At 42.6% G+C, this 14,499-nt stretch overlaps 1 protein-coding gene and 1 non-coding gene across 2 annotated transcripts; both read left to right on the top strand.

Annotated features, from left to right (window-relative positions):
- Nucleotides 1–5,155: 5,155 nt before the first annotated feature.
- Nucleotides 5,156–9,035, top strand: LOC116584079 (peptidyl-prolyl cis-trans isomerase A-like). Its single transcript, XM_032332049.1, has 5 exons — nt 5,156–5,352; nt 6,462–6,728; nt 7,307–7,380; nt 8,534–8,759; nt 8,836–9,035. Exons 2-5 carry the CDS (start codon nt 6,701–6,703, stop codon nt 9,021–9,023), a joined length of 516 nt encoding a protein of 171 aa, XP_032187940.1. The 5' UTR covers nt 5,156–5,352; nt 6,462–6,700; the 3' UTR covers nt 9,024–9,035.
- Nucleotides 9,036–9,924: 889 nt separating this feature from the next.
- LOC116585420 lies at nt 9,925–10,031 on the top strand. Its single transcript, XR_004283612.1, has one exon. It is a non-coding gene; the product is annotated as a U6 spliceosomal RNA (small nuclear RNA).
- The last annotated feature ends 4,468 nt before the right edge of the window (nt 10,032–14,499 follow it).

Genomic DNA, 14,499 nt, shown 5'->3' with positions numbered 1-14,499 from the left:
ACCAAGCAACCGGAGACGTGAGCTGGGGGTACAGCAGAAGAAATGGGGATTTCTTGCCCCCATTGTCCTCTTTCACGGTGTGGATGAGTGTCACAGAGCAATGAGATGGTCAAAAGGGAGACAGCAGGGAGGAGGGAGAAGAAACATCGCAGTCCCAAGAAAATAAATAAATTCAATAACCAGTCCCTTAATGATGGTTCTGGTGCTCTCAACTACCAATTAACCAAACTAACGAAAGGGGAGGGAACTCCTCTGTTAGTCTGCTAGGGCTGCTAGAGCAAAGCAGCCCAGAACGGACGGCTTCAACAACCGATTTCCCCGCAGTTCTGGAGGTTAGAAGCCCCCGATCCAAGTGCTGGCAGAGTTGGTTCCCTCTTGAGGCCTCTCTCTGGTCTGTAGAGGACAGTCTTCTCCCTGTGTCTTTGCGTCATCTTCCCTCTGTACGTCTCTGTTCTAATTTCCTTTTCTTTTTTAGTAAGCTTTTAATTTTAATTCCAGTATCGTGAACATCCAGCGTTCTGTTAGTTTCGGGTGCACAGTAAAGTGCGACAGGTCACCCCGCGCTCGTGGTGACGAGGGTACTCGCGTCCCCTCCATCTACTCCCCCTTCTCCCCCACCTCCCCGCTGGCGGCCCTCCGTTTGTTCTCTGGAGCTAAGAGTCCGTTTCTCCATTTGGCTCTCTCTTTCTTTTCCTTTGCTCATTTGTTGTTTCTTACATTCCCCATTTGAATGAAACCTTGCTGTGTTTGTCTTTCCCTGACTGAACTTACTCCGTGCGGCATTACCCTCTCTAGCTCCATCCACATCGTTGCAAATGGCAAGATTGCGTTCTTTCTAGGGCTGAGTCATATTCCACTGTGTGTGTGTGATTTATCTGTATCACACCTGCTTTATCGACTCGTCTATACACGGACACCGGGGCTGCTAGTCTATTATAAATAATGCTGAAGGCAACATAGGGGTGCACGTATCCCTTGGAATTAGTGGAATTAGTGTACACAAAAGGGATTTGTGTATCCTTTGCATAAATATCCAGTAGTGTGACAGCTTGATTGTAGGGTAGTTCTATTTGTAAGTTTTTGAGGAAACTTCATACTATTTTCCAGAATGGCTGCAACTTTCATTCCCACTAAGAGTGCAAGACGGCTTCTTTTTTCCCCCTAACATCCTCACCAACACGTGTTGTTTCCTGCGTTTTTTATTTTAGTCATTCTAACAAGTGTGAGGTGATATATTACTGCAATTCTAATTTACTCTTCTTAAAAGGGCACTAGTCATATTGGATTAGAACTCACTGTAATGTTCATTTTAACTTAGTCACCTATTTAAAGATACCCTATATTCAAATACGGCCACAATTTTGAGGTACGGGGTGTTGGGACTTCAACATATGAACCGTATTGTGTCCCCCATAAAATTTATAACAGAGTTCCAAGCAAGCCACCTGCTGAAAACCACAAAAAACTCCATTTATAATATGCAAAGCATCTTGTTAAATGCATCAAGGGGCTGAAAGAACAAGTATGTATTTATACACACAGGCCAAAAACTGAAGTGGGACACTGGATATTAAAGGGAGCAGTGAAACTGGTTTCATTTTGAGAGTGCTTGTCAAAGCCTGGTAAATATAAATGTCAGTTTTTTGTTTTTGTTTTTTTGAATTTACAGGGAGCTGAGAACAGGAGATGAAACACAAGACCCACCCAAAGTGAAGAACCTAATAAAAGCTCCCTTAAACCAAAGGGATAAGCATTCAGTGTAACGGTGAGCGAGAAATAAACCTGTCTCCTACGCATACAACCAAACCATGGATGAAACCACAAGGAAACTGCCACTCTCGAACCATGGCATTGGGTAGAGAGGAAAATACCTCTTCTACCAGCCTAAAGGGTCTGTAGCCAGAATTACACTATTTTTGTTCCCCAAAAAACTCTAAAGTTTTTTAACTTTAAGTTAAGGACTTAAAGCTAAGACTTAAAGTCTTATATTAGCCTTGTCCTCAGGTAACTGGCAGAGTATTCTGGTTATTGGTTGCTGAATAAGAACCCACACTCCCCCCAAACTTGGTATCCTAAAACAACAGTGACATTATTATACTCATGGATTCTGTGGGTCAAGAATGAAAGTCACCAGTCAACAGTTTTCGAGTTATCTATGAATCCTAAGCAGGGTATTAGGAGAAAATCCACACCAGACATATCATAGTTTGTGCAATCCACAAACAAAAAAACAGTTTAAAATCTATCCTTCCAAGGAATGACAATAATGCTGACATCAGAGTTCTCAACAGATATATGAAAGTCCTAAATCAATAGAATATCATCTTCCAGCATGTCAACCTAAAATTATATACCTAGTAAATTTATATCTAGTAAAATTATATATCTAGCAAAAAGGTGAAATTAAGACATTTTCAGAAAAAAGAAAATGCAGTTTATCACCAATAAACCTTAACAAGAATGTTCCAAAACATTGAAAGAAGTGATTCAAGATGGGAAGTCTAAAACACAAAGATGAAAGGTGAGGAAAGAAAGTAAATCAATCTAAATAAATATTAACAACTCTATATTATTAACATATAGTTATGTTATATCTGAATATAATATATATAAATAAAAAATTCGAATAATATGTTATTGGGTTAAAATACCCAACAACAATTATATGTAAGTCAGGAGAGAGGTACTCAGAACAGAAGTGTTCCAAAGATCTTCCTATTGTTTAGAAGGAAGTTAAAGATAATATAAATTTCTTTTTTTTTTTTTTTAAGATTTTATTTGTTTATTTGACAGAGAAAGACACAGCAAGGGAGGGAACACAAGCAGACGGAGTGGGAGAGAGGGAAGCAGGCTCCCCGCTGAGCAGAGAGCCTGATGTAGGACTTGATCCCAGGACCCTGGGATCAGGACCTGAGCTGAAGGCAGACGCCCAATGACTGAGCCACCCAGGTGCCCAAGAGAGTATAAACGTCTGAAGTAACCACTAAAATAATAGAGATGGCAGGTACCCTCTTTCTCAGCAACAGCTTATACTGGGTTTTACTAACAGTGCTCCCTCTCTCTGACTGGTCAGGGCTAGAATATAAATGCTTTACCCTGTTTCTAGTGTCTGAGTAGTTCATCATCTCTTATTTGTTCTGTTAATACTGTCTATGCCTCTGTGAAGAATTTCATGTTAAACTCTCTTCCATGAACATTCTGAGTGCACTGCCTGTTTATTTCCTACCAGAATCCTGACTCACAACAGGAAACACACCCAAAACATAATAACACTGAAAGGCTGAAAATGAAAGGTTGAAAATGTTATAGCACGCAAATACCAATCAAAAACCAAACAAAAAAGCTGATGTCACTATACTAAAATAGACTTTAAGATTAAAAAATATTAGAGATAAAAAAGATACATGATGAAAAAAATCACTTTACCAGTAATATAACTTCACTACCATAGCATCAAATTATATGAAGTGAAAAAAATTGAGAGAAGAATTAGATTAATCTGTCACCCTAATGGAGATTAAAAACAGATAAGAATGAATTACAAATAAGTGCTTTTAAAAAAGTACACCACAGGGGCACCTGGGTGGCTCAGTGGGTTAAGCCTCTGCCTTCGGCTCAGGTCAAGATCTCAGGGTCCTGGGATCGAGCCCCACCTCAGGTTCTCAGCTCAGTGGGGAGCCTGCTTCCCACTGTCCTCTGCCTGCCTCTCTGTCTACTTGTGATCTCTCTCTCTCTCTCGCTCTCTGTGTCAAATAAATAAATCAATAAATCTTTATTTTTAAAAAAAGTACACCATATTTTTGAATGTCTTTATAACAGGTCATTTATATTCCAAATTTTATATTTTCTAGATTAATATTACCCTTAGTTTGCATGTATCTTAGAAAATATTGATTGATAGCAGAGAAAGGCAAATTAAACTCTCTTCCATGAACTCTCTCCGAAGAAAGAGGCCAGAGGAAGCTACTTTAAAAGCTAATCTTGAAATAAATATGATTAAGTGTTAATATTAATATATCACCCTAAGAAAAATGTAAGAATTCCCAAATGTAAATGGATAAGAAAATAATTTATAAAAGAGAAGCTAAAAATTGCTAAATAAACAAATTTAAAAAGTTCAACCTTCTTAGCAATGAAATGAAATTTTAAAATGAAAATAAAATGTTATTTTCATCTATAAAATTAACAAAAAATTTTAAATATAATATGCAAAAGCTATCTAGGATAAAATAGACACTGTCATGTACTGCTGGTAGAAGTAAAAATTAAGACAAGTTATTTGGTTTATAACATTTAACCCAGTAGTTTCTGGGAATCTGTCTGAGAAAATCTAAATTAATGAAAAAGAGTCAAGTATAAAAAGAGAATATTGGGCCGCCGGGGTGTCACAGCCATTAAGCGTCTGCCTTCAGCTCAGGTCATGATCCCAGGGTCCAGCCCTGCATCAGGGGGCTCCCTGCTTTAGGGGAAGCCTGCTTCTCCCTCTCCCACTCCCCCTGCTTGTGTTCCCTCTCTTGCTGTGTTTCTCTCTGTCAAGAAATAAATAGAATCTTTTTTTTTTCCTAAAAAGAGAGAATGTTATTTATAATAAATATTTTTTAAGGAGAAATACTCTTCTTCTTCTCTATCTTTTCCCTTCTCTGGCTCCGCTCCATTCACCTGTTTACTTCCAGAGCAATTCAGTCTAAAACCCGTTAGACGGGGGCTCAGCAAGGTAGGTGTCTCCAGGGGTCGCTGGGGACGAGACATGGTAGCCCGCCTGGGATGGCAAGGTGCCCCGGAGGGGGAAAGGAGCTATTCAGAGGAAGACTCGGGCCCGGAGGCCCAGCGGTGACAGAAGAGCACCCGTGGGAGGGTGAAGGGGGAGCCCAGCCCCGGCTGTCGGAGCGCAGTCAGAGTGAGGAGGGTCTTCGCAGGGGTGAGAGGATGACGTGGTTAGCGGCAAAGATTGCCGACAGAGCACTGAGGAAATAAGTAAATATATTAAGGGTCAGGGAGCCGGGTTTCCCACTGCCAGAGAAACAAGTTATAATTATAGCAAGGGAGAAAATAAGATGACGTGTTGGCTTAGAATTGGGGAAATTGGTTGTGAACTCATGGCCTTCAATACAGGAAATAGATACAGAAAATAAAAATAAACATACATATAAATGCATGTGTATATACATGTATATATCTCCATTCTGAGGGTCTAGGAGCAGTGCCCCCTGATAGCAACGAGCCCACTAGCGCCCAGATGTTGGTTTCTAAATACTCTTCTTCTGAAAGGAAACAGTCTTCCTTGGAGAAACAGCGGATCCCAGTGCTGGGCCAGGGAATGTACAATGAGGCTGGGGCATCTGGTACCAAAAGGTAAGGAAGGGTTCAGGGAATAATGGGAATATCTCAAAAGGACACATAAGTCACTGACTAAAATACGATAACATGGTCTGTACTCAAACACATGCTGTAGACAAAGACATTGACCATTTGAAAAGGCTATTTACATAGTCTCCAAGATCTCCTCACAAAATATTTATTAATTATAAGGGGTGGGGGGTAACCATGGAGTAGAAAGGTCTGGGATATACCACCTTAATAAAATGATCCAAGTTAACATTACTAGTGATAGTACACAACGAGAGAAACACAGTATTGTTTCTGGAATATGCCTACCAAAGATGGATGGCTTGGATCCAATCATGACCTACCAAAGATGGATGGCTTGAATCCAATCATGACCTACCAAAGATGGATGGCTTGGATCCAGTCATGACCTACAAAAGATGGATGCTTGAATCTAATCATGAGGAGATATCCAACATACCCACACTGTGGGACATTTTACACAATAACTAACTTGTAATTTTTGAAAGGATCAAGGAAGTGAAAGTCAAGAAAGGATGAGAAAGTGTTTGGATTGAACAAGACTAGAGACATCAGGCAGCTAAACACAGTGCTTTATTCTAGGACTGAACCCTTTTCATATTAAAAATATATATTTTGGGGACAACTAGTGAAAATTGAGGAAGGTGTAAAACTGAGATGGTAGTAATAGGTCCACTTTTCTTTCCTAATTTTGGTGGTTGTACTATGGTAACGTAAGAAAATGTCCTGGTTTATGGGTAATACACACTAAAGCATTTAAGGGGGGGAGATGTTTAAACATCATTTTGGCAACTTCTCCTCAAATGATTCGGGGGGGAAAGTTCTTCCTTCTGTTCTTTCAACTCTTCTATAAAGTTGAGAGTGTTTCCAAGTAAAAAGTTTTAAAACAAAGAAACAATCTAAATATCAAATAGTCCGGCAAGCTTTCCATAATGTGGTTCCAAATTCTCCAACTTCATCTCTCACCAAGCCCCAGCACTAGCCCCTTCCAACCCTCACGTTTTGCTTCAGTGTTCTCTCCCCTTACACAGGTGGTTCACTTTAGCTAGACTCTACTCCCTGCTGCATCCGAACGATTTTCATTTTCCTTCAAGATTCGATCGGAACGATTTCCCCTGGAGCACCGTCCTCTCTCCGCAGCGGTGACTGCTGTTCCCCCGGCGCACACAGCATCTCCGGCCTCTGACCGGTGCGGAGCGCAGTCCTCATCTCGGTGTCCATCCTCTCCCCTTGCCCGCTCAGCTTCTTGAAGCAGAGACCGTGTCTTCCTGAACTGACGATCTTCGTGGCCGGACTTTGAGTGGGTTCTCCTAAGTCTTTGTTAAGTTAAAGGATGAATGAACAAACGAGCTGGTCTTTCTGTAAGTACAGTCCCTCTCCCCCCGTCCATTCTCAATGGAATAGCCAGAGAGACTCATGCTGCTTTCTCCTGAAACGTCTCTCCAAGTTCTACATTGTGCCGGGTGCAGAGGGAAAACATTGAAGAGAGTTACATCCACTTTTGTGGAGCAGGCTATGAAGGGTGAATTTGGGGCTGAGAGGTAATAAATTGATCACTGACATAGGACATAAAATAATTTCTCTCTTTTTTAAAAGTCTTTATTTATTTATTTGATGGAGAGAGATACGGCGAGAGAGGGAGCACAAGCAGAGGGAGTGGGAGAGGGAGAAGCAGGCTACCCACTGAGCTGGAAACCCGATGTGGGGCTCGATCCCAGGACCCTGGGATCATGACCTCAGCCAAAGGCAGACACTTAACCATTGAGCCACCCAGGTGCCCCAGGCATATATTAATTCTTTTAGAACTCATTAATTAACAGAGCTAGGGTGCCAAAAAGTCACTATTATTTCAGCAATCCCTTAAAATACATTGCTATTTTAACAATTACTATCTGTAAGAATCATAAGACGTGTCTGATTTACTATGCTTTCTTGATAGGTATTTGGCGGCTCCATGGCTTTGGAACCTGCTGGCACAACACCAGAGCCTTTCAGGAATTCATGAACAAGAAGATAGCAAACCAATACCTTTGCATACACAGTGCCCTTTACAATTTGCCTATGTTCTTTCCAGATTCCTTCCACTAATATTTCTCCATATTCTTCTCCTATAGTCTAACCAAATCAAAATAAGGTGAATTCCTTCTCATCCTTCAAGACCATGTTCAAATTCGATCTTCTTTCCTAAGCTATTCCTGACCACCCAAGCTCAGGGATTCATTCCAGCTTCTCTATTCCCACTGAGGAAAATGTATAGAATAAATGCAAAGTCCTGTTATGGGGGAAAGGGGCAAATACAGACTTTGATGCACTGTCCGAAGTACTTTATACTCCTTTAATTCTATAAACTCTATTCTGTGAATTCTACTAAAAAGTAGCTACTATTAGTATCTCCATTTTGCAAATGAGGAAGCAGAATGAGGCTGTGTAAGTCTCACGTAGCTATTGAAGAGCAGAGCTGCAAAATGTACCTAGATCTGGACAATTCTGGAATTCATGTACTAAAGCATTATGCAATGCAATGTTCCAATACTACCCCTTAGAGTGTAGTGTAATATTTCAGCTAACACTTCTATTGCCCCCTGGATTAAACTCTTTCGGAGGCTGACTCTTACCTGTCTTTGTATCCCAGCACTTACACAGTGCCTGGCAAATAACAAGGGCTCAGTATTTTCTTCTGGGAAGAATAAATAGCAACTGTACATACATCAGTTAAATAAAAACTTACGGTGCCCCATAAGTGAGTGTGAAAGTTAATGGCGCAGCTCATAAGTGGTTTTAGAGGCTCCAGGAAAACATCCAGGTGTACTACGGCAATTGTGAAGATTTCGTTGCGCTCTTGAGTGAGACCTTAACCCAAGCAGAGATTTAATTTGATGGCAAGAGAAAAGCTACAGGTGCAAACATTAGAGCAAACAGCTGAAATGAACATGGCATGCTTAAGTGTGTTAGCAAACTCAGCATAATGTAAAGAGACATAAAAGCTGACATTAGCTCAGAGGGGTGGGAGCAATTTGTGAAATCATGTTGCGGGATGTGGACAGCAGAGAAAAAACGAAACTAAGAGCTGACTTTAGTTTCATGTGGAGTTCGCATCCCAGAAGCACTAGCAGTTGGGTGATTGCAGAAGTTTCCTAAATGTTTGAAGATTCTTCCTGCCTTGCAGAAACCATCTCTCTCACCCAGTCACGGTCAACCCTACCACTTTCCTCGATGTGGCATCGGTGGCGAGCTCTTAGGCTGTATCTCCTTCCAGCTGTTTGCAGATGAATCTCCAAAGACAGCAGAGAACTTCCACGTTGTGAGCGCTGGGGAGGAAGAATCTTGTTTTCACAGAATTATTCTGGGTTTTATGCGCCAGGTGGTGACTTCATTTCATAATCGCCCTGGAGGTAAGTCCATCTACGGGGTGAAATTTACTGAATAAAATTTCATCCTGAATCACACTGGTCTCGATCTTGTCCATAGCAAATGGTGGACCCAAGACAAACCAACTTTTCGACTGTACTGAGATTGAGTGGTTGGATGGTCTTCAGCAAGGTGAAAGAGAGCATGACTATCGTAGAAGCCAGGACGCTTTGGGTCCAGAAATGGCAAGACTAGTGAGAAGATCATCATGGCTGACTGTGGACAGATCTAATAAATTCGAATTGTAGAGATAAATAAATAAATAAACAAAAAAATCTTCCATCTGTACAATTATGTATTTGTAGAATTCCTCTGAAGATGAAAACCATCAGTCCGTGCTGGAACTTAGTGCATCTGCCAGCACATAGTGAGTACTCAGTGACTATTAGTTGTTGGTGTGACTATTCATTGGAGTCACATTATAATACCACATGATATTAGCAATATTCTAGAAATATTAATCCTTGTGTAGGAGTGGGAGAACCTGAATTTTGAAGATAAGTTAGGTGACTATTGAAACAATCTTGGCCTAAAATATAAAGGACATTGAGTAAAATCAATAGTGAGAGTGAAAAAAACAAACTCTGAGAAATTAGTTTAAGAAAAAAAACAACCCATAGAATTCAGGAAGTAACTGCAGTCGAGGGGCACAGAAAATAGACGCATTAAAAAATAATTTCAATTGTTTTACACTCTTGAGCCCAAAAGAATATAGGTGCCATTGGAAACAAATGCAGAAAATGGGACAAAATCCAGTGCAGGGGAAAGGGAGAGGAAGGATGAAATAATACTGCATTTGAGGAGATCATTGGAAATCCATGGAAAATGTGTGTAAGTCTGATTGGAGAGATCAGGGACCAGAGTTAGGTTAAATAAATAGGACAGCAAGTATATATTTGAAAAATTATCTGCGCAAAAGTGGTAAAGTAGTACAAGTTGATATGCTTTCTTCTTTAAAAAACGTTGTCATAGCATCAAACCAAGTTTTGAGACATCAGATACATCCGGAGTTCAAGTATGCAAGGAGGGAGAGGAGCCCGTGCAGAGAAAAGTTCCTTTTTTTATTTAGTTTTCCAGTTTTAATTCCAATGCGGTGAGCATACAGTGTGGTATTAGTTAGGTGTACAATACAGAGAGTCAGCAATTCGAGGGCTCACGTCTACGGCACATACACTAAAATTGGAACAAGACAGAGAAGAGTGGCACAGCCCCTGTGCAAAGATGACACGCACATTCGTGACGCATTCCATATGCAAAACCCAGCAACGGGGCACCTGCGTGGCTCAGTTGGTTAAGCATCCGACTCTTGGTTTCGGCACAGGTCATGGTCTCAGGGTGGTGAGATCGAGCCCCATGTTGGGCTCCCCACTCAGCATGGAGTCTGCTTGAGACTCTCTCTCCCTCTGCCCCTTCCCAGCATGCTCTCCCTCTAAAATAAATAAGGAAATCTTTAAAAACAACCAAACAGTTCTGTACATCACCCAGTGCTCACCCTGTTAAATATACTCTTCAGTCCCCTTCCTGTATTTCACCCTCCCCCCCACCCCCGGCCTCTGGTAACCATCAGTTTGTTCTCTATGGAAAGTTCTCAGAGTAAGAAAAAACCAGGGTGGAGCCCTGCTCCCAGATGTGTTCTGTGCTCTCAGAAGTGAGGAGTGGAGGTGGCCGTGGGCCATGACGTGTTACTGGAGTGATGGGGCGCAGACATTTGAGAAATGCCAAGAAAGCTGGTGGAAGGCCTCAACCTTCTCAGTAAAAACTAATGAACAAGGCCATTTGCTAAGAGTGAGTGAGGACGAGGTTGAATGCTTCCTTCAGACCTTGAAGAAAAGACAGGGAACACCAGAACTGGGTAATCTGAGGGGAGATTTTAGAGCTGTGAGTAGGGCTTAGGAAGAACAGGGGATGGTGCATTACCCCAGGGCTGGCAGTAGGGGAGGCTCTAACCATCCCTGGGCCTGAAGGAGCCAGAGGAAGGTGGGGGGGGGGGGGGGGCGGCTAGAGACAGCTGTTTGGAGAGGACCATCTGACCAGAACTAGGGCCTTTAGCCCTAACCTAAAGGGCTATATCCCGCTGCAGGGAACTGGTGACGAGGGTGCTGGGGAGTAAATAATCTGACCCTCTAGATCTCAGCTAAAACCATTCGCTGATCGGAGCCGAAGCCAGAGGGCAAAAGCCAGGTGGTCGCAATCTCATGGTCACCTCCCTAGGCACAGAGCAGGGAAGATAAGATGGGGAAGGATTCAACACAAGAGCTTCGGAAGAACAGAAGCGGGTTGGCCACGACACGGTAAGGAAGGGAAGGAAGCCAAGAGAGGAAAAAGAATTACCGAGCTTCTCTGCGTCTGACTGATCTAGTGCTAGTCTGTACTTCAAATAAAGGGATTTCTCTTTATCTGATTACAAGGATCATATACATTCATTGTAGAATATTCCAGAAGTATTAAACTGAAGAAGAAACTGGAAATGACCTCAAGTCCCACTCTCCAGTGGTAATCACTGCTACTTTTGAATATACTTACATTCTCTTCTATGAGCACAAATAAACTTTTCAAAAAACCAAAATGAGATGACCTTACACACACCTGAATCACCTAAGTTTCCTTGGCTTTAAGTAACAGAAACCAAATCAGATTCATTTAAGATTAATTACTCAGCTAATTCAAAAGATATTGACTGCCTATAATGTATAAGGAATGTAATAGCATTATAGAACAGATTAAGTTTATAATTTCACAGAATTTACCTTCTAGTAGAGAGAGATATACAAAAAGCAAATTATCAAATGATACATAATATTTTAGAGAGTCATAAATGCTGTAAAAAATAAAGCCGGGTAAAGGGATAGTGATGAGAGGCTAATGCGGTTGTCAACGTGAGAAACAGCGCTGGGACTAGGAAGGAAACAAGGGTGACGGGAGTGAGAGTTAGATTCTGGATGCGTTTCAAGGTAGAGCCAACCGATTCACTGACGAGACTGCAAAGACTCCAGCTGCCCCTTCAGATCGACGCTCCGTCCCTTCCCGTAGCCTGGAGCCTGACCTCCACAGACCACATGCCTGGACTCTCCGTCCTCCGCTGCTTGTGTTCAGACCGTTGGACACTGGAGGGCAAAAGCAGGAGACCAGGATATTTATTCCCCTGGCTCCTTCCTTGCCCCCCTATAGCTTGGCAGGGACTGTCCTTCTCCACCTAAGGCCACAGCTCCTAGTAGGCAGCGGTCTGTTATGGCTACAGCTCGTGCAGGCGCTGGCAAACCCTCCCCACCCTGGGCTCCTTCTGGCCTGGGGTAGTGAAGTCTTCCCACTACCTCTTGGGTGCTTCACCATTTCTTAATACTTTCCCTTAACTGGACCACATATTTCTTTCTTTCTTTCTTTCTTTTTTTTTTTTTTAAGATTTTATTTATTTATTTGACAGACAGAGATCACAAGTAGGCAGAGAGAGGAAGGGAAGCAGGCTCCCTGCCGAGCAGAGAGGCAGATGCAGGGCTCCATCCCAGGACCCTGGGATCATGACCTGAGCCAAAGGCAGAGGCTTTAACCCACTGAGCCACCCAGGTGCCCCGAGGACCACATATTTCTAAAGAATCTTTTGAATTTTCCTCATATACCCCTTGAGTGTGCTATTGTATCCTGCGGGGACCCTGAGCAACACAGGATGGGGTGGGGGGACAAGGAGTCAAAGATGACTCCAGAGTTTCCAGTCTGAACATCTGAAAGAGGGGAATTGCTGTTTCCTAAACTGGAGGAAGAATCAACAGCGTAAGATGAATTCATTAGAAGGATACAGGGTAGCAACAGAACAGAAAGAAAAGCAAAAACGTAAGAGTGTGTTGAAGTTCCTGGTGTGTGGAGAGCTCAGATTCAGAAGCTGGCAGTAATTAGATTAGGGATCCTAAAGGAAAATATGGGTTCACAGCTCTCCATTTAAGGGAAGATGCAGGAGATGAGCTCCTTCTGTCGGGAGGGGGAAATAAAACAAAAACTTGTTGACTACCTTTAGCTATAGCATCTAGCAAGCTCCAAGCCTAGTGGAAACTCGATACTGCTAAGCATCCTTCAGGGCACAAGACAACTCTCTCAACAAAGAATTACTCAGCTCAAAGCATGAGTAGTGCCAAGGTTGGGAAATCCTGCTCCCCACAAAGCTACCACATGCTTCCATCTTGGTGTCTTAGGGAAGCAAATCAGATTATAGTACTCCAGATCCACTGACTCAAACTCTACTGGGAACCAATTTTATAAGCAGTGGTGGGCCCCTGGGTGGCTCAGTCAAGCGTCAGACTCTTGGGTTCAGCTCAGGGCATGATCTTGGGGGTCGGGACATGGAGCCTCATGTGGAGCTCCAGATGGGACTCCGCTCTAAGCAGGGAGTCTGCTTGAAGAGTCTCTCCCTCCGCCCCACCCCCACTCGCACGCACGTTCTCTAATAAATAAATAAATAATATGTATTTTAAAAAGTGGTCGTGGTAAATATATGGGTACTGTCTAAATGAGGCTCTGCAGGAATTTGGAAAGTTTTAAGAGCCTGGATTTATCTTTACAACGCTACAGTGCATGGCGACAGCACAAAGGAATATGACCTCCCCACTCAGGGCAGCCTACCTTTGCTAGCGGCAAATAGAGGTTGTGTATGTGCTCGCGTTTGCAGCTGAAGCTAACAAAGCTGTAAACCATGCAGCTGCTTTAACTGTCGTGTGGGAACCTCCCCTGTAGCAGAGAGTATGGACTAAGGACAGGTTCTGCGGCGGGCTTGCAAACAGAGTCGCTTTCCTCCGGCACAACATGCCTCTGTGTCCCAAGGATGGTCTTGAGTGACACGGACTTACCTGGAGTAGGAGAATGCGTCGTACAGACACACGCTTGAGCTTAGCACAACGCTGGAGCTGGGAATCTGCCACGCAGCCGGGGAGGAGGCACTGACAGCAGATGAAGAAGGGGAACTTTGCAAATGAGCCACAGAGCCTCGGGGCTTGCATTCTGGCACAGAGACATGTTTTCATCAAGTAAGAATGATTTTTTTTTTTTTCTATTTGGGGCTAGAAAGTTTTGTGTCTAAAAAACATGATTCATGTCCCAAGAAAGCTCCATTCTAGAAAACTCTGTCTCCTGGGCTGACTTATATCTCTCCAACCCCTTTGAATGTGATTTTGGATTCCCAGCTCTGAGGTCATACCTCTGCCTTTTATTTGTAAGGAAAGGGGATGTGGACCCTCAGAAAGAACAGGTCTTTCAGGGTAGAAATTGTACAGCAATGTTCCAGGAGTTTGAGTTCCAATTACCAGAAAAGTGTGATCATTCTACTGTTTTTCCCACCCCATTTTGCTACCTCTGGAAGTCCCCTAAGTTTACTTAACGGTACTTTCCTAAAGCTATAAAGTCAGGCGTTTTCCCCCCAAACTCAGGAATGTTTTGATTGTAAATATGAAATTATGTAAATATGAAATGACTGTAAATATGAAATATGAGTATTACAGTTTGGCTGTCAATTTAGTTCAGTAACTTAATTTGGTCGATCCATTGACTGATTGTGTAAGTCATTTCTTCAGATATGTATTTTTTAAAATATTTTACTTATTTATTTGAGGTAGAACAAGAGTGAGAGAGAGAGCGCACAAGCACGGGGAGCAGCTGGGAGAGGGAGAAGCGGACTCCATGCCGAGCAGAGAGCCTGATGTGGGGCTCGATTCCAGGACTCCGGGATCATGACCTGGGCTGAAG

Source organism: Mustela erminea, chromosome 2 (genome assembly GCF_009829155.1).
Source record: "Mustela erminea isolate mMusErm1 chromosome 2, mMusErm1.Pri, whole genome shotgun sequence".
Classification (NCBI taxonomy): domain Eukaryota; kingdom Metazoa; phylum Chordata; class Mammalia; order Carnivora; family Mustelidae; genus Mustela; species Mustela erminea.
Note: the sequence above shows the minus strand (reverse complement) of the source record. Positions and strands in the feature narration are given on the sequence as shown.

What these genes read in the sequence shown, in the direction of transcription:
- LOC116584079 (XM_032332049.1), top strand. Translation starts at nt 6,701, where the DNA reads ATGAATGAACAAACGAGCTGGTCTTTCT. An exon ending in ACAAACGAGCTGGTCTTTCT is followed by an intron (nt 6,729 to 7,306) that starts GTAAGTACAGTC and finishes CTTTCTTGATAG; the next exon opens with GTATTTGGCGGCTCCATGGC. An exon ending in ATTTCATAATCGCCCTGGAG is followed by an intron (nt 8,760 to 8,835) that starts GTAAGTCCATCT and finishes TCTTGTCCATAG; the next exon opens with CAAATGGTGGACCCAAGACA.